Below are 26,881 nucleotides of genomic sequence, written 5' to 3' on the forward strand. Positions count from 1 at the left end.
GAGTGTAGGAAGATGGATGCAGGATGGCCCCGACAAGTTGCTGAGCTCTGCCCCTAGGGGGGCCGCCACACTTTTGATGATTCAAAGTCTTGGCCATTGAGCTCTATAGATAAGTAGGGGGAGCCCTATCTGCTCCCTAGACTTCTGCTGGAGCCCATAGCAAGCTGACATGTTCATTGAATAAGCTCTTACATAGTACCTACTATGTGCCAGGCACTGTTCTAAGCACATCACAAATACTAATATATTTACCCATTATTATAACCTTTTGAGTTAGGCACCGCAGATTGTACAGACGGGGAATGACCCAGGGAGGCTAAGTAACCTTCACTACTGAGAGGTAGAATGAAGCCCTGGCTGGGGCAACTCAGTGGGCTGAGCACCGGCCCGCAAACTGAAAGGTCACTGCTTTGACTCCTGGCCAGGGGACGGTTAGAGGCCTGCAAGAGGCAACCAATCGATGTTTCTCTTATGCATCGGTTTTTTCCACTTCCTTTCTTTCTCCCTTCCCTTCCCTCTCTCTAAAAATAAATAAATAAAATATTTAAAAAACAGAGGTAGAATAATGATTTGAATTCATTCTATTATCAGAGTCTAGTCTTGTAGCCACTGAGCTCTGACGCCTCTTAGCTGTGGCATAGCCGAGATGTTAAAAGCACGGACTCTAGAGCCAGTTACCTGGCTTTGCCATGTGACCTGGGGGTCACCACCTTCTTTAGTAAAGCTGACCCCGTCTTTCCCACTTGGCTCTTCATGTCTATGTCCCCACTGGGGAGGAACCAAGACGGGTGGCAGGATTATTAACTGCTCCCCTTTATATGAGCCTCCAGCCTATGACATCTCAGGCCCTTCCCAAGGCGTCCCTGCCCATTTTCCCTCTTCTCTACCATGCTCCCCTTGTTCCAGGAATCTGGGCCATGTGCCACTTCCTTAACACTCCTGTCCCTACATCTTTACTCCACTCTTTCCTCTGAGCGAAGTGCCATCTGTGAACCCACTGCTGTCTGCTCAAGTCCTATCGGTGGTGCTCTGGGGCTGACTCAGGCCCCACCATTTCCCAGAGATCCTCCCAGGTTTCACCGACTGGAGCTCAGTTTCTTTTCCCAGTCCTCCCAGAACACACCAACTGCCTCAATCATAACAAGCCCTGTCCCTCAGGGAGATCAGCACCCCTTCGGAAGGCAGGGCTGGGTTGGGGATTTCTTGGGAAGGCTCTCAGCCTTTCCCAGCTGGAGAGCATACAAAATACACTACACGGGCCATAGGAAGCTGAGCCCAGGGCTCAGGCCGAGAGAGTGGCCTTCAGGCACTGACTTGTCCAGGTCAGTCTGCTGCCGCTCGTAGTATCGCATGATCCGGAGGAGCTGGATGTCCTGGCTCAGGAAGCAGGGTGGGATGAGGCCGTGGATTCCAAGCTGCATCCTTTCTTCAAGTGTAAAGGCCATCCCCTGGGGAGAACAGGAAAGAAACACACACACATGAATGGACATGCAGGAAACCAAGAACAGAACAGGGTCCATCCACAGACAGGCAAATCACTGTGACTCACAGGAAGGGCCCTGGACTCAAACCCCGCCTCTGCCCCCCAGGCAGCCGGGCGTCTCTGCCCGTTACTTCGACTCTTTTGAGCTGCAGCTTCCTCCTGGAAAAATGGGGAAAATACCTACACTGTCAGGTTTTGGGCTTGTTTTTGTTTTTGCTGTTTTAAATCTATTTTATTTTAATTTGAACACTTAACACTTATAGAAAAATTGATAAGAGAGTATGCAGAGTTGCCTTAGATCCCCCTGACCCCGTTTCCCCTGTTATTAATATTTACATAAGTATGGTACATTCATCAGAGTTGAAGAACCAATAGTGATACATTATCATTATTAAGTAAACTGCATGGTTCATTCAGATTACCTTGATTTTCACCTAGAGTCCTTTTTTTCTTCCAGGACCCACATCACACTTAGTCACCTCGTCTCCCTAGGCCCTTCTTGGCTCTGGCGGTTTCTCAGACTTTTCTTATTTTTGATGACCTTGAGAGTTATTATATCCTTCTTCTAGAATTTGTCTGATTTTTTTTTCATGACTAGGCTGGGGACATGTGTGTGTGTGTGTGTGTTTTCCATGGTACGAGATTAAGGTACATACTCTCAACTTGATTTCTTAGTCGCTTGGCTGAATTAGTAGTGCCTGTCAGGTGTCTCCAAAGTCAAGTTATTCCTTTTTTTGGAATTCTTCTGTGTGGGAGATTAGTCTCTTCTACCCCATTCATTTATATATTCAATCATTTATTTATATCATGGGTATTTATTTTATATTTGGGGTTATAATCCAATAGTGCTTTGTTTATTTTCTTGCTCAAAATGTGCCATCCAATTGGTCATTGGGAACTCTTGTGGTTGGCACCAGTGCCCTGTACTCCTATAATTTTTTTCTTATTCCTTTCCTTTTTTAGTTTTTTCCTTTCTTTTTTCCTCTTCTTCCCCCCCCTCCCCTCCCTTCTTCCTTTCTGCTACTAGAGATGCTCCTGGCTCATGCTTTACATTGCCTGCCCTGGTCCTAGAATCAGCCATTTTTTTCCAAAAGATCTAATTTCTTTTTTGGAGCATGGTGTTAGAAACCAAGATCTGGATTCTACTTATCCTTGTGCTTCTTACTACTGAGGTTTCATTGTTTCTTGTCCCTCTCAGCTGACAGCAAGAAAACAAATCTCCATTAAGCTGAACAAGTTCATACTAATGTCTCTAACTCTAATCCGCTACCACACGGATCATTCTGGCCTCTTCACACTGCTAATCTGTAACTTCTCATGCTAACAGTGACAAGCTTAGCTCCCATGATCTGCTGTCCATTTACTCAATGACTCAATTCCAGTGTACAGATGTAGCAGTACCAAAATTGCTAACCTGTACCACAGTGGGAAACAGCTTTATCCACTGGAGTGCCTTGCTATGTGCAGTTCCTTTTGTCTTTAGTCTTACAAACTCCACTCATTTTCAAAGTTGCTCAGGTGAGCCCTTTTCCTTTTGCCCCCTTCCCTGAGTCTGTATCATACATTTGTAATGCAGTTAGGCTTTCTTGTCACAGTCTGCATTCTTACTTAGGATCCTCCAACCTATTAAATGATTTTTAAAAGTCTGGATACATTAAGGTCCATTCTTTGTACTGTAAAGTCTATGAGGTTTTTTTTTTTTTTTTAAATCCTTGCCCAAGGATATGGTTACCGATTTTAGAGATGGAGGGGGAGAGAGACAGACAGGCAGACACCAAAGTGAGAGAAAAACATCTATTTGTGCCTCCCGTAGTGCCCCGACTGGGGGTCAAATTCAAATCTAGGTATACCCAGACTAGGCATCAAACCCACAGCCTTTTGGTGTACAGGAAGATGCTCGCACTAACCAAGGCACCTGGCCAGGACTCTATGAATTTTGACAAGTGCATTATATCATGTACCCTTCATTAAAGTAGTACACAAAAAAGTTTCACTGCCTTAAAAATCTCAGGTGCTTTACCTGTCCTTCCCTCCTTCCTCTCCTGGCACCTCTGGCAAATAATGAGGTTTGAGTCTTTTGTTTGTTTGTTTTCCTTACTGTCTCTACAGTCTCACCTTTTCCAGAATGTCCTATAATTGGAATCACATGGACTAGCTTCTTTCATTTGGCAATAGCACTAAGGTGAAGGACGGTCTCTTCAAGAGATGGTGCTGGGACAACTGGATTTCCACAAGCAAAAAAATAAAGATGGACCCTGACTCACAGCAAATACAAGAATTAACTTAAAATTAATTAATGACCTAATTACAAGAGCTACAATCATAAAACTCTTAGGAGAAAACATAGGGGTAAATCTTCAAGACCTTGGATTTGGCAAAGCATTCTTAGATATGACACCAAAAGAACCAGCTACTGTACAAAGGAAGAGTTAGATAAATCTATTTTGTCTAAAAACTTTTGTGCATAAAAGGACACTATCAAGAAAGTGAAAAAAACATACAGAAAAGGAGAAAATATTTGGAAATCATATATTGGGTAAGGGTTTAATATCCAGAAACTATAAGTAATGGCTACCACTCAACACAAGAAAAAAACCCAGTTAAAAACAGGCAATGACTCCAATAAACACTGCTCCAAAGAAGATACAAATGGCCAGTAGCACGTGAAAAAGCGCTCAGTGTCACCAGGCATTAGGGAAATGCAAATCAAGGCTACAATGAGATACCATTTCACACCTCCTAGGATGGCTGTACTTGAGAAAACCCCCCAGCAAATCACAAGTGTTGGTGATGATGTGGAGGAATTGGAGCCCTGGCACCTTGATGGTAGGAATGTAAAGTGTTACGGCCTCTGTGTAAAAACATTGTAGTGGTTCCTCAAAAACCTAAGTAGAGACTTACCATACGGCCTCAGCAATCCTACTCCTAGGCAAACACCCAAAGGAACTGAAAGCAGGGACTTGAACAGATACTTGGATGTCAATGCTCATTGCAACATTATTCACAACAGCCAAAAGGTGGAGTCAACTCAGGTGCCCACCCACATATGACTGGATAGAGAAAACATATATGTACAGGGAAAAAATTAAGATTTTATTTATTTATGTTTAGACAGAGGGGAAGGGAGGGAGATAGAGAGGGAGAGAAACATCAATGTGTGGTTGCCTCTCATGCACCCCCTACTGGGACCCAGCCAGCAACCCAGGCATGTGCCCTGACTGGGAATCGAACCAGTGACACTTTGATTTGCAGGCCGGTGCTCAATCCACTGAGCCACACCAGCCAGGGCTGTACAATGAAAATTTTTTCAAACATCAAAAAGGAATGAAGTTCTGATACATGCTATTACACAGATGAACCCTGAAAAATTATGCTAAATGAAATAAACCAGATATGGAAGGACAAATATTGTATGATTCAATGTACATAAAATAACTAGAGTAGGCAAATTCATAGAGACAGGGAGTAGGTTAGAGATTACTACAGTCTGGGGGCGGGAGGATTGGCGAGTTACTGCTTCATGGCGACAGGGTCTCTGTTTGGGATGATGAGAAAGTTTTGGACATGGGTGGTGGTGATGGCTACCAACACTGTGAATAGACTTAATGCCACTTAATCATACACTTAAAATGGTTAAAATGGAGAATTTTATTATGTGGACTTTACTACAACCTAAAAAATGTAGTAATGTATTTAGCACTCAAAACCACTGAATTATACACTTTAAATGGGTGAACTGTGTGGTATGTGAACTATAGCTCAATAAAACTGTCTTGAAAGAATCCTCTGCATGTTTTGAATACAAGCCCTGTACCAGACAAGTGCTGGGTAAATAGTTCTCTGAGTGTGCGGCTTGTCTCTTTATTCTCTCTCCAGTGTCTTTCACAGAACAGCATTTACTGGTTTGGGCACTGGCAGGAGAGACGGGGAATAAATACGATGTCATGGAATCTACTTCCTGGACCAGTAAGTCCTATGGGGACAGTGTCTGCTGGCAGCAGCTGCAGGAACTGTCCTTATAAGGGGCCCTGTGAGACATGGGGACACAAGCTGCCCCACCTTTACCCCAAAATGATAAGGTGCAACCTGTGGTGAAAAGAGAGTCCTTTTCTATGTAGAGCTCAGGCTGGCTCTGCTGACATGAGGGCTGGGCCCGCACTGCCTCAGCTTCCTCCACTTTCTCACGAAGGGCCCTGGAGATGGAGGCGGAGTGGCAAGCCCCTGAGTGGCTCCATGGGTGTGGACATCAACAAAGAAGGGACCACAGTCCTCGTGGGGGGATTATGTAGGGGGCCGAGAACAGTTTTTAACCCACCAACCAATTAACTAAGTAACTAAATTAGCACTGTTAATATGACCTGCACTGTATTCAAGGCTGATGATACTTGAAGCAACTCTGGTTAATGAGCCCCAAGTAACCTGAGGTTCTCTTAGAAGTGAAGAAGGGCGTGTGGGTCCTAAGTGAGGCCTAAATTATGCTGATGGGAATCTAGCTTCCCACAGAATCCTTGGGGAGGGGAAGCTTGAAAAGAGAGGGAGCATGAGAGCGCCTCTCATGCTGCACCAGCTGGAAACTATCTAACCTCCAATTACTGCAAGTGCTTCTACAGGAGTTCCATAATGACCAGGACAGCGAGCCCACGTATGGATCATCCCCACTGCAGGGCCGTTGCTATGGTCAGCTCTATGGAAGGGAGTCAGAGGAGTCTCCAATCTGACCTCTACCTTCCTTACACCCACACTGTGGGAGGTTTTACCACCTCCATTTGACTGATGAAAAGGCTAAGCAAGAGAGAATAGACGATGCTCCTGAAATTGCAAAGCTATTCCCCATATTTTATTGTTTCTTCCATCAGGATGCTAGTTTTAACAAGTAGATTTGGTGTGATCACTTTTTTCCCTGGAGGTAAGTGGCAGAACCAAGATTTGATCACAGGCCACATTCCTGAGACCGAGGTGTGTACCCCGCCAGGACATTGGTGAGATGGACCTCAGAAAGTGTGAGTTGGGATGCGGGATGGTGAGGAAGGAGTGGAAAAAAAGAGAGATAGAGGGCAAAAAAAAAAAGTGAATAAAAGTTAGGTTCCTTGGCTACTCCCAATTTCCTTTGTTTGTAACTTGGGGGTCTCTAAAACTCCGAATACTAGGCTCCTCTTGTGTTTTGTAGAACAATAATGATGACTCAGCTTAAGGAAACCCGAAGAACGAAGAACGGTTCCTCTTCTCAGAAGGACTCTGGAGCTGTGAGAAAGATCCGTCCTCCGGCGGCGGGCTCCGCTGTTTGGAAGTCTGACTCACAGAGACTTCTCAAAGTGCTCTCCACGCATAAAGGTCCGGCCTTTTTCTTCATCAGAGCCCAAAGCCACCAGTTCTTAAGTCCCCTGCGCCGGCCACCAGGTTGGAAACACGGTGCAACAAAGTCTCTGATCCTGTTGCAGGAAACCGTCTCGCCCTGCACACGGGCTCTGTCACCGGACACTATTTGGCAGGCGACTGCCACTGTTTACTGGGTTGGTGAAAACTGTGACCCCGTCTCCTTGGCCCTGGGGCTCCCAGGGAGGCCCGGGAATTCAGTAATGACATCATCTTTGTTCATGGCTACTGTGGCTTTTAGTAGCGGCCCACTTCTCTCTACAATGCTAAGTGTTTCTCTTGGCCCACTGCCACCAACTTCTTTTGTGTTTGAGGAAAAAGTATGAGCATTTAGTAACTGGTAATTTCAGGGATTAAAAAAAATACTACAATACTAGAAGCTTCTTTTCGCCCTGAAGCTATTGTTAAGGCTACTTCGGATTTACATGTTTGTAAGACAGCCGTGCAGGCACTGAAGTGAACCATGGTCACTGAACCGTGGTCCCCAAAACGGCACAGGAAGGTTCAGTAGGGTGTAAGGGGAAAGTGCTAGAACTTACATTTCTCTACAAAAGAAAAACAACTTTGCTCATTGACACTGGGGTTATTGGTCTGTACGTCAGAGTCCTAATTCCCATAGGTGTACCAGAGTCCTGAGGGGAAGGGAGGGTCCGTGCATCATGCAGGAATTGAGAGCGGGGCCCTAAGTCATCATGCTCACCACATTGAGAAATCACAGTTTCTGTGGGCCTGGTTATACAGTTGGGGATAATATTATCTACTTTTTTATTTTTAACTTTTTAAATTTATTTTTTATTTATGTATAGTTGGTATATAATCTTATGTTAGTCCCATTAGTTTCAGGTGTACAATATAGTTGAATCACTATTCAATATTTTTATATTGTATCTTACAATACAATCACTACTCTAATTCTAGTTACTCATCTGTCACCACGTAAATGTATCACAATATGATTGATTATATGCCCCTTTCCTTCTGGAAAACACTAATTTCAAAAAGCTATGTGCACCCCTTATATTTGTTGCAGCATTACTTGCAATAGCCGAAACACGGGAGCACCCTGGGGGCCCATGGAAAGATGAGTGCGGGTGCGGTACACTTATGCAATGGAATATTACACCACAACTAAACAAGAAGGAAATCTTGCTGTTTGCAGCGACATGGATGGATGTAGAGGGCATTATACTAAGTGAAACAAGTCAGGCAGAGAAAGACAATTGGTTTCACTTATATGTGGAATCTAAAAAAGGCAAACACAACAAAAACAGGCTCATACATTATCTAGTTTTAAAAAAGATCACAAAGCAGGACAAGTGGCTTTTGAAAAATGGCTCATTCTCTTAGTTACATTTCAACCTCATACCCTAGTGGTATTCAGATCACACCAGCAGGGACCTACCAGTTAGTGCTCTTTTGGAAATGTTTTAATTGCTACAGAACCATTGCTCTGACCACTCCCCCAGCCAAATGTCCCTCTCAGCCAGCTCTGGCTTCCCCCAGAGACCCAACACCTAGTGCACAGGCGGCAAACACAAGGCCCGTGGGCCGAATCCGGCCCGGCACTTTGTTTCTGCCCAGTGGCAGTGCCGGGCTCCTTGCCCCTAGTTAAGGAGTAGTTACATTTACACAGTCCTAAAGTTACATTTGGCCCTTTGAAGGCAACCAAAGCTGATGCGGCCCCCTGTGAAAATGAGTTTGACACCCCTGAAACGGGTCAATGTCTGGCAAAGTGGGTGGACTCAAGACCCTCCTTCTGCATGAAGGGCTGGGACTATTTCAATTGTTTCAATGTTTTACTATTGTTAATCTTTTAACTGTCACCCTGACTTCACCTATTTTATTGCCTTCTCTGAGTGACCATCTCTGGCCCAGCCACTGAACTCTACCCGTGGGCTGAGCATTGCCTAAGTTCCCAGGACAAATCTTACTGACATTAGAGAGAAGATAATTGAGTAGATCCCACCACCAAGTGGCAGGGCTCAGAGGCAGGAAGTCCGCCAGGCTGAGCCCCTATCCCAGCTGCCCGCTGTTCAGAGACCCAGGTTCCCTAGTGCCCTGTTCCTTACGACTGAGCTTTGCTGAGGGGAGGTCTCCCAATCCTGCTTGATGATCTGCCTGGTGCGTCTGGATCCACAGCCCTGCTGCACACATGACAACACCTTCTCATTCATTCACAAGTATTTATGAGTTCCTACTGTGTGCCAGGCCTACCACGTCAGGCACCGGAAGGTCCCTAAACGGAATAGGTGCTGGTCACCACCTTCACGAGTCTACTAGACAAGATACGTGGACGAACATACAAAGGTGATCCTGGGCTTCCGCTTTAGACAAGTCACTTCTCCAACCTATAAATGGAGCACTGCCCGTTTCACATGTTGTGGGATTAAAAGAAATAATGCCTGTGAAATGCTCAGCACAGGTACTGGCTCATTCGAAGTACTCAACGAACATCAGCTGTCCTCCTTATTACTATTACTGTTGTGTTCACGAGCAAGGAGGCACGAGAGAGCTCCCTAGCAGATGTTGGAGATAAGCCCTGAAGGGTGGGCAGGAGCTGGTCTGGCAGAGGGGGTGGGAGGAACAGGGTGAAGTGGCATCACCACATCCGGTGTAACTGCTGGTCCGTGGCTGTGCAAGGCTCCTGCCTCTGCAGCCCTGTGCATTCTCCACACGCCCCGAGCACACTCTTCTGGCTGCCGTGCTGGGACTCACATCAATTCCCCTGCCCACCACGCTCTGAGCACTTCCCCCCACCGTCTGCCAGTCCACAGTCAAGGCCCCTCCTCCAAGACACCCCATTCCCTAGTGTCATAAAATTTAGCACATGAGATGTATCTTCTGTTTGATTTCTTGAGCATTCATTACGAGGTGGTAAGCTCGGGGTAGTGGAAAGCAGACACTTTAGAGCTGCTAACACAGGGTTGCAGCACAATAATATTAACATCAATAATAATGGCAACACTACCTCTTAATGAGCACCCCTTGGGCTGGGCCAGGCACTGAGACAGGCACTTCATACTTGCCACCTCTAATCCTCACAGCAACCCTGAGCTAGCCATCCTATGATTATTATCCCCTTTTATGGGCTGGGAAACTGAAGCCAGAGGGTTAAGACATGTGCCCAAGGTCACAGCAAGTTGGTGGAAGAAGCAGTAGAACCTAGGTCCATATGCTTCCAAAATTCATACTTTCCTCTGAGCTAATCGATTGTTCTTGAGGGTTAACATATTAAACAGGTTGCTGACTGAGTTGGCTTTTATTTGATTAGAGATAAAGTTATTCTGCTTCTCCAAACAGAGCTGATTGCCTTAATGGTTCAGCCACTGCTGAGTGATTTTCTGTATTAGTGCCAGATCCGTCAGCCCACCTGCGAACAGGTGTGCTTTTACCTCAGCCATGATGCACATGGTCCATGACACACGTGTAGCCATGCTTTCTCTGACTAGCGTCATTACTGGAAGGATTAACAGACACACACGTAAGTCAAGGTTTTCTGTTCCACCATCATTACGTCATGCTCTGAGCTGACTGCTAATGCTGTAAACAGCTCTCTCCATCAGTCAGCTGCAACAAGAGAGTAGCCATAGCTGGGACAGAGCTGGGCGCAATCAGCTCCGAAGCTGCACAATTAAAGCTGACTAGCTGTTAGGGGACCGGAAGGCATTTCCTGCTCCTTTTGCACACTACTTCCCGAGTCTGGGATTTTTATAAGTCCGGGTGACGTGGACTCCGGTTGGAGACAGGAAGTGGGATTACTGTGGCTGCTGTTCTCTCACTGAACCCCAGGTTTATGAGGGCCCCTGAGCACACTCCTGCGATGCATAAATGGGGGCCTTGAACACACAAGTCTTAGCAGACACAGACCTGAGAACGACCTTTCTTCCAGACACGCTTTGGTGATCAGGTGCAAAATTACAGATGCAGAAACACATCGTAAATTCCCGAGAGGGGAGTAGATGACACAGGCCCATTACCATCCAGAACCAACCCTAAACCAGATTTGGGGTCAAAACTGGGCTTTGGTGTTGGGGGCTACAAAATACGGAGGTTGCCTCCGATCTTTCCATCTATGGTGCACACAGACACTCTTGTTCTAGTGAGAGACCCAGTTCAATTCTCCTCTCAGGGGATGGGGACCGGGACACGGAGGTGCTACACTCACACCGCAAGTATGCGGGAGCGAGAAGGAAGCTGGAAGACAAAGTTCTACACTGGTTCATCCACTTTTGGGCTGTGTGCTTCCGGGGAACTTACTTCACCTCTCTGAGTCTGCCACCTTCACTGGGCTGTCAATCAAATAATGGATATTGAGATCTTGTTGTAAGTTCGAAGGTATAGAAAAAAGTTATCGCAGTCTTATATCCCTCTAGGTTAAGGACCACATACAATTTAGCAATTGTACTTTTGGTATCGATTTCCCTTAGTCTCTTTTCCCTTCAAGACAACATGTTCCTTGGGGGCGGGAACTATGTCTAAATGAACTGCGTGCCCGGTTTTCTTAGTACATCTTGCCTATTTTTACTGCTTTATTGTTTCTAAAATGGTCTCGTATGTTTTCTGTCATTTGATCCTAGACAGGGCTGGTGTCCCTGTTCATAGAAGAGGAAATTGAGACTCGGATGGGCCCATGACATACTGAGGGCATGGGGCTAGTGCCTGCTACTCAAAACCATGTGAGAATAATGACCATTTCAATTTCTCTGCCGTTTTCTGAAAAGTTGCTGGGTAAGGACCAACATGGAAGAGAAGCGAAAGAATCTTCTCCCGAAATACTTGGCAACTCTAGGATATTTTGTCCCAGCCGAACAAGGGAACAGAGGTGGATAGCTGGAAGACTGATGAGTCATTCTCTTGGCAAAATTCCCTGTGGTGGTTTGAATTCTTCATGACCCTCTCTTCCCTAGAGACTATTATTTAAAAATTAAATAATATTGTTCTTGGCACTGCGAAGGCCTTCTATTTAGCTAGACCTCAATAGGGTAATGACGGAGGAAGGTGATGGGCAGGGAAGCTGCTGAGGACAAGGGAGTACCTCTTCCTTCCTCCAACAACACAACAGCTCTTTGATGGGCTCAGCCTGGGAGGATTAGGTCAAAAAGTGAACTATGACCGTGAGGAATAAAACAAACAGACAGGTTTGGGAAGGTCTCTGAATAGGAATTGTACATGCATGCCTGGTGCGTGCAGATCGGTGGGTGGGGGTGCCAGAACTGGATGTGAAACTAAGGACAAGTTCATTCGACAGGGCAATTGTCCAGGAGATCACTGTGCATCTGTTCCAGCCCTGATGTTAATCAAATCCTCCTTCTCCTGGCCCTTGACCTCAGCTCTGCCACCTGATCAGGTGAACCAGGAAGGAGGTCATTTTGACCTGGAGACAGAATGACCGATGTGGCACGTGGGAGAAAAGAATAACCAATCTCCTCCTCTGTTGTGACATCAGGAAACAGAAGTTCTAGGTTCAGAGTCACTTTGGACTTATTTTATGACAGCCATTTATACTTCACTGCTTTTTTTAGGTTTTACAAAGCAGTTTTATTCCTCTTTTTTTTTTTTTTGGACAATTCCCTCCAAACAAAAAGAATACCCTTATGACAGTGGTTCCCAAACTTTGCTAGTTATTAGAACCACATAGGGAGTGAATAAACAAATGCCCGGTCTTCTGGGGATGGAAGCCTGGATGTTTTAAAGGTCCATGACTGATTACAAGATACAGCAGAGTTTGGGAACCACTGCCCTGTGAAGCAGGCTGTGAAAGCATCGTGCCCGTTTTGTAGACGGTAATGCTCAGGCTAAGAGAGTTTAATAATCTGTCTAAAATCAAGGCCCTTGCAAGTTGCAGAAATGGGACTTGAACCTGGAATTCCATTTCAAATTGTTGTCTCATTAATTCATTTACATAATCACTCATTTAATAAGTATGTTTTGAGAACCAGCCATGTACTAGCCACTGGACATACACTGAGAGACCAAATACACATGGCCCCTGCCTCCATCAAGTATCAGTCCACTGATGTTCTCATTCAAACCACTGTCTTTTCCATCCCCTTATATTTTGGAATTATGCATGCTAGTTTAGTGCCTGGCAGGCTGGGGTGCTCAGCAAAATAACACCAGTGGTGTTTTTGCTGGAGTTCAGGTATGCGGTGCAGAGTCCCCCATGAGAAGCCACGGAGGAGGGAGATCAGGCTTTGAAGTTGCTGGCCCCGGATTCAAATTGTGGCTCTGCCCTCATCAGTTGTGTGGTCCCGGACAACTTCCTTAACCTCTCTGATCCTCAATTTCCTCATCCATGGCAGGAAGATAGTAGTAATACCCACTTCAAAAGGTTGCCATGAGAACTGAAACCCCCTGTGTGGTGTGCCCAGATCGTGGCTGGCACACCTGAGGCACTTCGTGAGCACAGCTGGGCCAGGTCCTTAGCGGTTGGGGGTACAGGGCAGACCACGAGGATTCATGAACCTCATACTCCTGAGACATGCAGCTGCCTGCAGTGCCCTTAGAATTTCTCATTCTGTTTATTCTTCCTTCTCTAACCTCTATCCTCAATCCATTCTCTTCATCTTCCGTGGTACTCACGTTTGGGACACCATTTAATTAGAACTTGGAGGTAAGTGTCTCCCAAACTTTTACTGGTAACAAAGACCTAAAGCAAATCTAAAACTAATGAGAGTAACTCAAAGGGGACTGGACTGAAAGTTAAAAGTTCAAGTACTAGGAATGCTTTTTGAATGGTACTTCCATTTTAAAATTCGATTTACTGGTATATTTAAAAAGAAAGGAAAATGTAAAGCCTCAAACCATGTGAGCTTCTCTCTTTATAAGTGCTTAGTTTATATAATCAACATTAAAATGTTTCTTTATTCCTTCCTGAGATAAAATCTAATTCTGGCACTTAATGAATTTGGGTGTCTCCTAACAATTTTCTCATTTCACAAACACGATGAGCTCTGTGATCTATACATGTCAGAACTAGATGTACTTAATCAAATAGCTCCTTTCTGTCAATGATTTTCCGAAAGGTCCCGAATTCCTTCACTGTGGCTTGGCTGTTCTAATTCTAACTGTGTCTCCCCTGAAGGAAGTGATGTTGACCTTCACAGAGACCTGCAGGGTGACCTCTCCTCCACATGTCTCAAAATAAATGACTCCATGCCCAAGGCTGTATTTAGTGACATTTAGCTACTAGGCTCTTCTAAGCCTATATCCTTTGATAAAGTCAGTATTTAAAGTCTCCTTTAAATGACCTACTAACAGCTTGCTCTCAATTAATGTCGATGAACTAAATATATATTGGCTCATTGATTGGGTCATTATTGAATAGTCTGAAAACTTTTCTTTTGCAGTTAAACAGTCAATTAGACAGTATTCTATATTTTATAACTTACCTTAAATTAATAAAGATATTAATACTATTTCTTTAGTGCCTACTAAGGAGCAGGCTTGCAGTAGGTGCGAATGAACCCATGCACTATTTTAATTTTATCCTTCCACAAAATCCATCTGAAGTCAAATACCGGCCCACGACTATACAGTTCACAAGTTGTAGGGCTGAAGTAGGAACCCAGGTCTGCGTGCTGCTGGGTCCATACCCGGAACCGCCCGTTTGCACACGGTTTTGCACTGCTGTCTTTGTGGTGATTTTGCGCACTCCAGTCGTCTCTGTCAGCCGCATTAAAGATAAGATAGGACCAGTTTACTGCAGGGACTGTCTCCTGCCTGGCTTTATCCTACTTTACCCCAGCCTTTCACCTTTAGTGTCTTCTCTAGAAGGAAAAGGGGGAAGCATGCAGCAACATCCAGAGTTCTCTCCCCAAAGTTGGGGAAATGACAAGGGCTGGGAATAGAAATGAAATATTCTCGCCAGGAGAATAAAACACAGCAGTGTTTATCAAACCCAATTAAAGTCTGGCTGTGACATTGATGTAACAGGGAAAGACCAACATTTAAAAAAATAAGATAGACTTGAGTAGAAAATATCAGTCTACCTCACATTAGTAAGGGAAGGTACCGTCTTGTTGCTCAATTGCCTGTATGAGTGTGTGCCCACGTGTAATGTGTATTGAGGTGTAGCGTCTTGGGGTGTAAAGTGTAATTTTAACTGCAGGTTGTGGTTCAAATATTTTGAGAAACACTTGTAGCATAGGATGACGATGATGAGTGATAGGGTCAGACTGCCAGTTTGGATCCCAGCTCTGACTCTGGGTACATCACCCCACTTCTCAGTTTCAGGCTCCTGCTCTGTAAAACGGGATGGCAACAGTGCCCATTCATAATGTGTGTTATGTGCAACAGGGTGTCTGGTGCTCAGTAAGGACTCACTAGCTAAACGTCAGCTGGTGTTATATTCGATAAAGCAGTTGGGGTGATGAGTTGGCGGCAAGCAAGAACAATGTTTTGTATGTCCCCAGAATCATTAATTCCAGATGCATATGTCTATCTGCTCCCTGGGCATCCCCCACCTACATGTTGTACAGGCCTGTCAAAACACCACATGCCCCAAACCAAACTCATCTTCCTGCCAAACCTCCCTCCTACATCCTCTACTCAACAATGGTGCCACACTTTAGCCCAGTAGAAACTTCATAAGGTCCTGGATTCCTCACAAGTCAACTCAAACATGCAGTCATTGCTAAGTCCAGTTGATTTTTTAACTCCTGAATAATTCTAAGTGCTTCCCCTGATATCCATTTTCTTCATCCACATCGTTCTGTTCTCTTCAATACCACGTCATCCTTGGTCTGCTAATAAACGAAAGGTTCTGCAATAACTGGACACTACTCCTAACCACTCCCTCCCCACACTCTCGTTGTCTTGCTCCTGGAACATGCCTTTTAGAAGTTCTGGGAGACTGACATTTTCCAAAGACCACATTTGATCATTTCACTTCCTAACGTAAAACATCATCACAGCCTGCAAGGCTTTTCATAAGCTGTGCGTCATTTTTGGCTTCATCTCCTGCCAACCTCCCCGGGAGCCTGCAACGTAGCAAACTCCTTCCCAGTCCCAGCAGAGCAGGTGTGCCGTGCCTCTGAAAGTGCACGTGCTGGTCCCTCTGCTGAGAACGCCCTTCTATGCCTGTCTGCTAATTCGGCTAGTGCACCGAAGGATGAAAAGGTCATGGACTTAAACTTACAGGTAAGTACCCTGATTCTCAAAATCCAGTGCAATCAGAAGCACCTGGGTCTCTGGCTTAAAATTCAAGTTCTAGGCCTCTTCCTGTAAATGTCGGTTACAGCAGGGCCAGAGCTTCTCGGCGGCACTTCTGGTGATTAGGAGAAACTGCATCATGGGGGAGATAAAAGTTTTGCTGAAACTCTAATCCATAATACACAAATTCATGAGTGAAGATGAGTATCTTGTCTTTCGGAAATGTCTCAATAGAAATTTAATTAGCAGAATTTCCTAAGGAAGGGGATGGGTGGATGTTGACTTAATAGTAAAGGTATATTTCTTTTTAAAAAAAGATCTTATTCACTTATTCATTTTTAGAGATTGGGGAAGGAAGGGAGAAAGCGAGGCAGACAAACATCGATGTCTGAAGAAACATTGATCAGTTGCCTCTCACACACCCCAAGCCGGGGACCTGGCCCACAACCCAGGCATGTGCCCTGACTCGGAATGGAACCGGCGACCTTTCGGTCTGCAAGATGATGCCCAGCCCACTGATCCACACCAATCAGAGTAAGAAATATCTCTTTCAATGAGCAGCAATGATATGAAGGAAAATACTGTTATGTAATGTAATTTAATATATTATATTGAATATAATTATTTATTCACGATACTGCCCCAAAATATGAAGGGTTCATCCTGCCAAAGCACAATGGTGGTACTAACCACCACCCGCTGTCCCTGGTGGAAGCCCTCGGTGAGAGCCCTGGCACTGGGTAAGCGTATGGCAGGGAAAGTCAGCTGCCACACCTGTGGAGAAGACAGAAGCTGAGTAGTCTCCGCTGAAACCGAAACAAAGAGATTTCTCTGTTATTTCTATAGTAAGGGGAAAGGGGGGAGAATAGAAGCTTCAAGTTAAGTAGCTGGGCTTTAGGGGCAGTTAACCCTTGATTAGAAGTCAAGATCAGAGATTGGCTTTTTATAGGGAACAAATTTCTGAAACATTTTTATGGCTGAAAGTTAATGCAAACCAGATAAGTCAAGGCTTGAAATAAGGATCTAAGAATGCTTTTCTCAGTGCTGTCTCTTTTCAGACGTCTACCATCTGCCCCACCCTACTTTCTCAATCTAATCATCCATTCATTCATTCATTCATTCAACTAGTGCTATTGTGTGAGATGCACCATTCTCGGCGCAAATGAAAGAGAGATGAGAAAGCCTAGCTCTCATATTCCAATAGAAGAGATGAGCACAGATTCTACAGACAAAATTATTTTTCTTACAAAGTTATAAAACAAGCTGATGTTACTCATTTGACAAAAATTTGTTGAGCACTTACCTTTGTGCAAGGCCATGTGCTAGGTAGGGAGTGGGGATACAGCTGTGGAAAAAAGTTGACATTCCAGAAGGAAAGACAATTGTTACGGAAGTAATTACCCAAGTAATTATTTCATGATAAGAAATGCTACAGAGCAGAGGATGCTATGAGAGTGTGGAAGGAACTGCAAGTCCTGATGTAGTTTCCTAAGGAGGGGGTGGGGGGGAGGTGGTCAGGAGAGCTTCCTCACATTCAAGATAAGATAGGAAAGATAAACAGAGTTAATTAGGCCAAGTGCCAGGGTGGAGTTGAGCCGAGAAACATTAGGTGGAGAAGAAATGGCATATTTAAAGCACGGGAAGGGGGAGGAGCATAGGAGGACCAAGATTGGGCTGCATGTGGGTGACTTTGTAAGGACTTAGGTTTTCAGCCTCAGGGCAATGGGAACCCCCTGAAAGGTTTTAGACAGTAGGGATGTAATTCACTTTGCTGTGTTTTTTCTTTTCCCCAAAAGTTCACATTGACTACAGCGAGAGGAATTTTTGAAGGGTAGTAAGAATGTGCTGATACATTAGGAGTTTCCTGCAATACATACTTTACTTTCTAGTCAAAACGTACTGGCAGCTTAGACTAGGATGGTAGAGGGGAGGTGGAGGTAAGGAGAAGGATAAGAGGTGTGTGGAGGAGATAGGATGCACAGGACCCTGCGATATGTGAGATTTGGGGACGGAATGAGAGGGGGGGTCAAGGATCGCTGTCATCATAACTAAATGGCTGACTGGTAGCATCACGGAGATGGGACACTCACCAAAGAGGACCAGAATTTTTGTGGGGAGGGGATGGAATGCGGACTGCATCTCAAATTGTGCTTTATATACATTGAGTCTGATAGCCTTTGAGACATCCCTCTGGAGATGTCAGGAGGCAGCTGAATATCTGTAAGTCTGGGACTAGAGAGGGGGCTAGAGAATGAGTTTGAAAATTGTTAGCAAAAACATAACTGAAGCTCTACAGAGAAAGTTTAGAGTGAGGAAAGAGTTCAGGCCTGAGCTTTGAGAAACTCCAGCATTTAAAGGCTAGCTAAAGGAGGACAAGACAGTGGAGGATGAGAAGGGGCAGCTGAGAAAGGGACGGAGAACCAGAAGATGGGTTGTTACAAGATGCCCAAGGAGTGTGATGTTTCAGGGAGGAAGGAGTCGTCGACACTTGCTGAATGTCTCTGAAAGGTCAAGCAATCTGAGGCCTGAAAACCGTCCACTGGGTTCAGCAAAGTGGAGGGTCCCTGCCAGCCCGGGAACGTCTGCTACAGTTAGACCAGAGTGGTTTGAAGAGAGAGCAAGAGGTTGGAAAATATTCATAGCAAATGCGCACAACTCTTCCAAGAACTTTGGCTACAGAAAGGGAGTGGTTTCAGGTGGGGAGACTTGAGCATGTGTAGATGCTAATAGACGATTGATTCCTCAGGAAGGGAGAGAACGGGAGCCAGAGGCCGGGGCGGGGCAGCGGGGCTGGCTACAGATGGAGGAGGCACCCTCACCCTCCGCAGATGTCACAGTGGTGAAGGAGCAGTGAACACGTGGAGGAGCTGTGTGTTTACAGGATTGATGGGGAAGTTATCTGCTGGGAGTGAGGGTCAGAGAAGTCAGGGCAGAGACGTTTGAAAGGGAGGTTGTGGGGAGTGTGAGAGCAAGGTGGCCACAGAAACACAGGAGGTTTCTGGGCATTGATGTGGGCTTCAGGTGAAGTTGGTGATCATAAACGATTATACACTTTTTTCTCTTGCATGCATGTTTTCCTCCACGTGGCTTGGCGGCCTGCCACAGGTGTGAAGAAAGCCAACACTGGGTTTATTCAGGATTGTGAATGTTCTCAAAGGAGTGCAATAAAAAGACACAGGAGCAAAAAGTTGAGGTTACTGAAAGGAAGAGTAGAAATGATGGGCCATGGAATCCAAACTGGACTGGATTAGGTGAATGGATAGGAGCGGTGTACGGAGTAGGTAAATGGATGGACATAGCTGACCAAGCAGTGTGGCTGGTCGAAGTGTGTTAGAATCACTGATTTCTACAATTCTATGATTTCTATGAGTCACAGAGAGGAATTTCACACAATGCCAGGGCCCAGGGTGTGACTCCGGGAGTAGCTGAGGGGGAATGCAGAGGAAAAGTATTCCAGTTGGGAGAGGCCGGATGTTGGAAGAGCCAGGCTTATTGATGCTGAAGTCATCCAAGACGATGGCAGGACTGGGGTGGAGAACGTCTGTAAGCTGGTGCCAGAGTCCCCAGTGAATGAAAGGTGCTAAATGACAGTGATGAAAAGGGGAAAAGGTCAGTGTCTCTAAATAGCACAACTCTTAGAAAAGGAGCAGAGAAGCAGATTTTGTTGCTGTGAAGTTTGTTTAAAAGTAGAGGATGGGAGAGTTCTAAAAATGGCCTTGCAGAATAAAAGAATACCTACCCATGTCCTGACTTGGAGGGCTCAGAAGTGTGAACAGAGACATAAGAGAGGTTTGGAAGAAGCAGTCAACTTACGGTGAGGTAGGATTTAGTTAGTAGATGGAGCTGGAACGACTGTCCTAGAAGGGATTGAAAATATAAGGGAAGGTCATTGTTCCTGAAATCCAAGTGGGATATGGGTGAGAATGGATAGCTGAGTCAGGGGAAAGGGTGAACATACATGAAGGGTGAACATACATGAAATAGAGAAATAGATGTAAGTAAAGGAGGAGTTGCGAGTGTGAAGGAAGGGGCTAATTGCTTGGGGTTACAAAGGAGGTGGAGGGGCAGGTTTTGCAAAGGAGGTCATATCTAAGCTGACATTAAGTAGAATTCTGCTGATGGGCAAAGGCTTCCAGCCAGAAGGATCTGTAGCACAGAGAGGCAGAGGCCCCGGGAACATGCCACTAAAGCCCAGTGCAGCTTCAGTGGGGCTGCTGGGCAGAGCAGTGGTGGGTGAGAGGCCAGAGGCTTGGAGAGGCACAGGGCAGGTGGACCCGGGTCACGGAGGGCTTCAGGGACCAGATGAGGGGCCTTGCAGCTTAGGGAGCTCCAGTAGGCTTAAGTGGGACCAAGGCATGGTCCCTGATGGTCTCTGTTCCAGAAAAGTGGGTCTCTGTCCTCACTGCCCTCTCCATGCTGTGGCTCCCACTGTCCCTGCAGAGTTCTGCCTCACCCCTCTGGGGAATGCCACCCATCCCGAAGGCCTAACTCAAATCTTAGCCCTGTAGTAAAGCCCCCCACGGCTACTCCAGTCTACACCTTCTTCCTTTTCCCAAATGTTTTTATTCTTGTAACCAGAATCATACCCCCCAAAACACATTGGAAAAGGCCACTCTTCACCATTTGTGTTAGCAAGCATTGTAAGACATAAAATTGTAATTATGAGAGAGGAACCTGTCTCTCTCACCTAGAAAGAAGGCAGAACAAGAGTTGTTCCTAGAGCACTGGAAAAAGAGATTCTTTCTCCTTTCTGTTTTACCATTTTTTTTTTGAAAGGAGTACCTTCAAATTCAAATATAAAACATCATTCAGTTGGAAAGCCCTGGTTTAATAATGTCTCAGTTAATGGCAGGCTGTGTGACCTTAGGCAGGTTACTCAACTTCTCAGAAGCTCAATTTATGAATCTGTAAAATGGGTTAACTACTGATTCCACAAGGCCAACAGAAGATCGTGTAAGATCATTCGTGTATTCATGCCGCATAGTTATTGCGTGCGCTACTACATGCCGGGCACAGGCTACGAGTTGGACTATGGCAGTGCCCAAAAGAGGCACAGGAGGGAGAATTACACAAACGATCTCACAATAATTGCCAGCATAGTAATCTGGGGAGCCAGGCGCCAGGCCCGGTGCGTGGTTCAGAATGCACCCTTAATACACATTAATTAGTTTCCTGTCTCTCCGAACTTCTTTCAACGTAATATAACAAGGACTGTTTGCTAGTATATACTAATTACTTAATTAAGAAATTGTCAGGGCTCTCTTTGAACGTGGGTGTTATCTCTGGGCCACACAAACACAAATAGGGCACTGAGGAAACCACGGAGAGACCAAGTTCATGTCCTCTCCAGGCTCCTGAGTCAAAGGAGACCCAGTAGAACACGACCACAGCGAGTCACATAGCTCAACCTCCAAACCTTTGGTTCAGTACGGCAGAAAGTGCAAAACACACCAAACTACAGGGTGAGGCATTGTCCCAGAAGTCGGTCTGTACGGAGGCAAAAATGGCAGCCTCAAATGAGGGCTGGGAATGTGGCTGTTGGGTGTGGGGGCCTGGCCTTCTCTACTGCCCCTCCATCCACGAATATACGAAGGGTGGGAGAGGGCTCTTCCTCCACTAATGGGCTCAATTCATTTCTGGTGAAAGAAAGCTTCGGTTTGCTCATGAGTGACAACGTTATTTAAAGATCTCTGGGCACAAAGGCTTTCCCCAGTGGTCTAGGACAAAAGAATCAGGCTGTGGGGCTGGCCCTGCTGGTTGTGGGGCAGCAGCTGCAGGTCCTGAGCGCTGCAAGAAATTCCTCCCCTGCCCTCCCTCACCTCCCAGGGCCTCCCTGCTCTGTGCCCTCAGCTCTGCTGGGGATAACGCCGAGCTGGGAGGCGTGGGTGGAGGTGCCTAGCAGCAAAGCTTCCCCTTTATTCCTGTAGCAGCAGCTAGAAGCAGTGGGGTAGGGAATAAATATCACTGGCTTGGGCATTCAGGCAACTTTATTTTGGTCAGGGCCTGGAAAATCATTTACCCTCTCCTTTCTCGTTACCTTGCTGTCACCTGCTCTAAAAATATTTGTCCTCTTTACAGCTAATGTTTGTTTGTTTCTCCCCCCATTCAGACAATAAGGTTTCCTTATGGCAGGTACTGGATCTTATTTTTACCTTAGTGTTTGGCTTGTAGTAGGAGTGTAATAAATGTTTGGAGAAAGGGAGAGAGAGAAGGAGACAGAGATAAACTATGAATGAGTGAACAAGTGAATGGGTGAATGAACAGATGAATGAATCTCGGTCTCCAAGGTTGGACACCTACATTAGAAATGCTAGTCTGGATTTCAGAGACTCCACCGGGTCCTCCGAGGTTCATTCCACAGGGGTGTCAAGGGGAGAGTGTTATGGGAATATGGAGCCTGCCTTGCTTCCTCCACTACAGTTTAACCCAGCTCTTACGTATTCATCTGTCTTACAAGTTAGGCTTCCTTATCTGAGATTTTGTTTGAATAAAAGGTTTTGTGGCTAAGAGAACTGTTTCAAAAATACTGGCTAGATTTCCCCCCCTTAGGTCTGTTGCAGCTTTGCTGTGTTCTGTGATGGGCAAGTATCTTTTCTGCTATGACCACTGTTAGAACATGCCCATCTTATTCTTGGGAGGCTGCAGGAGGAGCAACATGAATTAGGAAATTCACTTGCCAAGTACCCATGGTGTGTTGACTCGGGCCAGACCGCGGACAGAGGAGCCGCCGCGCCCGGCCTGCGCGTGTCCCGGCTGTCCTTGCACGTGTGCTCTCCCCTATCACACGAGACGGGGTGCAGGGACTCTTGAGGCAAGTGGTGTTTTAGCCTCTATCTCCAGGTCTATCTTCTCGTGTCTAATTTTAACATAACTTACACTGCACTTCATAGCACTTCTGCTGACTGTCCCAAACAGGTGACTCGGCCCACAGAGGATGGACGTGCTTGCTGTACACGGGCTGGTCATGGACACACTATCGAGGAAGAGTTCCTCACTTAAGCTTGAAAATTACATCATCAGATGACAATCCCACAGCATGGACCGCCAGCAAGGCCACGGAGAGACTCTCATAACTTCATCTGTTCACTCACCTAGCACCTGTCTACTGAACACCTGCTTCACGTGGGGCTGTGTGGAGCAGTGGAGATACAGAGGTGGGTAGGAGAAAGTTTTCCTGTTACAGAGCTCACATCCTAGTGGCAAAGTTTAAAAAAAATGGAACAGTTCAAGATATTAAGCCCAGACACAGCAATGTATCAAGTGCTACAGGATTACAGAATAGGGAGGGAAAACTCCCTGAGAGTTGGGAAGAGCAGTGGGGAAGGCTTCACAGACGTGACAAATAAATTAGACCTTGACTTTGAACAGTTCTTCAAGCCTGAAGGCAGGAGAGTTCTTCAAGCAGGACAGGAAGGGAGCACCAGGAGAAGGTGGGGAGATCTGGGTGCTAGACCATATCAGGGAGGGGCTGAGAGGCAGGGGTGTGTTAGGCAGTCAGGCGAGAGGGAGTGGGCTGACCAGGTTGGAATGGGCCCACAAGTTAATTAGATTACACTGGAGGCACTGGGGAGCCACTGAGGTTTGGAAGCATGGGCTCATGTGCCACATTAGTTATTCTGTAGGCCTTGGGGAAGGTAATCAAGTGGGCAGGTACTGTTCAACCTTCACATTAAAGAGCCTGCTGGCAGCTGAGTGTAGGACTGGGGAGGGGTGGAGGGTGGAGACTGCGAGGCAGCAATAGGCCGTGACCACCATCTGTGTGAAGAAGAAAGATGCCGTCTACAAGGGCACAACAGCATCTTTCCAACAGGTGCTGGGAGAGAAAGGATAGCTTCAAGGTACATTTCTGAGGGAGGAAAAGTAAGGCATGATGCCTCCTTGCGTACTGAGCTATGTGGGGAAGGTAGAAGATATATAGGCCTTGGATGTATGAAGCCTGGGAAGCTGGGGCCAGCCCCCATTTCTGTCCTCAGCACTGCTTAGGCATCTGTGTGGGGTCCTCCGCATCTCCTTTCTCCTTTCCTGGGGTGATTATCTCCAACCCCAGCTGACATTAGCCCTCGTAGTTTGCACTGTGGTGAGTGATTGTTCATTTCTGATTGTTCTATTCTGATTCTCTCCATGTCCCTTGTTATGCGTTGAATTGTGTCCCCCAGAAGTCATGTGTTGAAATCCTAACCCTCAGTACCTCGTAATATGACTGCATATGGAGCTGGGGCTTCCAAAGAGATGAGTAAGTTAAAATGGGGTCGTTACCATGGATCTGAATCCACTGTGGCTGATGTCCTTAAAAGAGAGGAGGTTGGGACACAGACAACACAGACAGAGAGAGACTAGATGAAGACACAGGGAGAATCAGCCATCTGCAAGCCTCCGAAGAAACCAAATCTGCTGACACCTTGATCTTGGATTTCTAGCCTTCAGAACTGTGAGGAAATAAATTTCTATTGTTTGAGGCATCCTGTCTGGGGTGTGTTGTTATGGCAACCCAAATAGACTAATATGCTTCCTGTGAACAAAATCTTTCCCGCCCAAGCCTGCCTGAATCCACCTGGGCAGGATAAGTGAAGGCTGGGAACTGGGACCATGTTCCCTTTTTTAAAATTTCTCCGGCCAGTCCAGCTTATTTACAGGCCTAGTCCATTATTACAGCCCCAGGCGCCATGACAACGAACAGGCATGTGAGTCCAGGGAATTCAATCTCTTGGACAAGAATGGCACTGGGTTGTTACCAGCGGTGGACTGCTGCTTTTGTCTAAAGAGCCAGTTAATTGGTTCACAAAACTGAATGCCCAGCTATCAGCACAGGCTCAGAGCTGGTTTCTTAAGTGTTGGGAGGGAGAATATACCACTTATACCACTTGAAAGAACAATATAAAACAGAATCCACCTTCAAGAGGCAAAGGCTGCTGGAGATGTCAAGGAGCACTGTCCCAGCTGTGGTTACTTCATTACCATATGCTAGGAGAAAGAAGTGTGAGGCCTGTGCCCTGATGGGGCAAAGAGAGAGAATCTCATGGTAACCAGTGGGAAGTCGTGGTTTTCAGACAATTGCTGGATGCAGCTTGCTCAGTCTCCACATCTGAGATAAGCCGTTTACTTAAGGGTTCCCACTGAAACCAGTAACAAAGGAGCATTTTCCCCAACTCTTATCCAGATTTGGAGATGTCCTGTTTTCTTTGTTTCTGGATAGCAACAACAGAAGAGGTTAGACCAGTACTGCCTGGAATATCTGAGGAAGCCACCAAATTCAGCAAGAATTGCAGAATATACTGTCTAGCCACTTCCATGGAAAGAGACCCAGTGAGGAGGGAGAGCACAGAATGTAGGAGCCAGAGAGACCTACATTTGAACACTGGCTCCAATGATTACTTAAGTATGTGACCTTGAGCAATTTGTTCAATCTTCCATTGGCCATATAGACCCCTTTGCACATGGTTTTTATGAGGATTCAATGTGACTGGGTACGAAGAGGGAACAAAGAAGCTGCGGAGAGATGATAATGATGATGGGTTAGGCTCACTGCCAGGAAAATGACTCACTTCTATACCCCAGTGTTCCAGTTCGTCGTTACTCCGACAAATTAATGCAGCAGATCAGCAATTCCTTAACCCTTCTTAACTCACGCAGTGAAAGTTAGCAAGCATCTGCAAGATGCCAGGCATCTACTGCACAAAACACGCACAGGTTCCTCCGTCCAGGAACTGACAAGGTCATTCCCAACCTGCTGGGAATTTTAACATCCATTACAAAAGGATCTTATGGTGCTCTGGATATCTTTCTCAAAAAGTGCTTCCTTGCTACAACAGCTACCATTTCATAGTTCAGTTTTATGCTTAATATTTTGAAAAGCCACACTTCTGCATATATCATGTGAGTCCCATAAAGTCTTTGGATTGTCAACACACAACCAGCAGGTTGCAGAGCTGGGTCACAAGCCTGGTCTCCCTCCTATTCTAAGTTCAATAGGGATTTTATAACATATATCCTTTCCCTAAGATTAAAGGAATATAGGTACCCCTATGTTCATTGCAGCATTATTTACAATAGCCAAGATGTGGAAGCAACTCGAGTGCCCATCACTGGATGAGTGGATAAAAAAGCTGTGGTCCATTTACACCATGGAAAGAAATCTTACCCTTTGCAACAGCATGGATGGACCTAGAGGGTATTATGCTCAGTGAAGTATGTCAGTCAGAGAAAGACAAATATATGATTTCACTTATATGTGGAATCTAAAGAACAAAATAAACAAACAAACAAAATTAAAATGGATTTATGGACAAGAGGGGAGAGTGTTGGGGGACAAAGTAAAAGAGGTGAAGAGATGGAGAAGTACCATTGGTAGTTACAAAATAGTCACGGGGACGTAAGTGAAGTGTAGGGAACATGGCGAGGAGCGGTGCGGTGGCCATGTGTGGTGCCAGCTGGGGTGCCAGCGATGGCGAGGGGACAGCACGTAGGATGTATGACTATCTGGCTACTGGGCTGTGCCCCTGAAACCAATACAAAATAAAACTGAAAGATAGAAGAAAAAGAGAAAATAAAAGTTGCTGAAGATCTTAAAGGGAAAAAAAGGAAATCAAGTTTGTTAGGTGGTCAAGTAAGATTATGCTCCGCTGGTAATAAATAAAAGATTCAGAACAACAACAACAAAAAGTAGTATGTGCTTATTATACCCTCTGAAAAGTTTTAAAAATTAAATAAAAATTTTACCTATTCTCATCACTCAGAGATAACCACTGTATCATTTTGGTTTATTTTCTTCTAATGTTTTTCCTATGTTAAAAAATAAAAATTTGTTTAAGCAAAGTTGAGATTATACTATATGTAAATTTCATTCTCTTCTCTTTTTCCCATTTAAAATTATAT

The 26,881-nt window shown here is 45.5% G+C and overlaps 1 protein-coding gene across 3 annotated transcripts in view; it reads right to left on the reverse strand.

The window, feature by feature from the left end:
• ME3 (malic enzyme 3) overlaps positions 1 to 26,881 on the reverse strand; it is a 184,724-nt gene that overhangs the window by 94,799 nt on the left and 63,044 nt on the right. For all 3 annotated transcript variants that reach the window (XM_053924614.1, XM_053924613.1, XM_053924612.2), the window contains exon 3: positions 1,315 to 1,448. In XM_053924614.1, the coding sequence (XP_053780589.1) occupies positions 1,315 to 1,448 (134 nt within the window). The remainder of the gene's footprint in view (positions 1 to 1,314; positions 1,449 to 26,881) is intronic.

Source organism: Desmodus rotundus, chromosome 5 (assembly GCF_022682495.2).
Source record: "Desmodus rotundus isolate HL8 chromosome 5, HLdesRot8A.1, whole genome shotgun sequence".
NCBI classification, from domain to species: domain Eukaryota; kingdom Metazoa; phylum Chordata; class Mammalia; order Chiroptera; family Phyllostomidae; genus Desmodus; species Desmodus rotundus.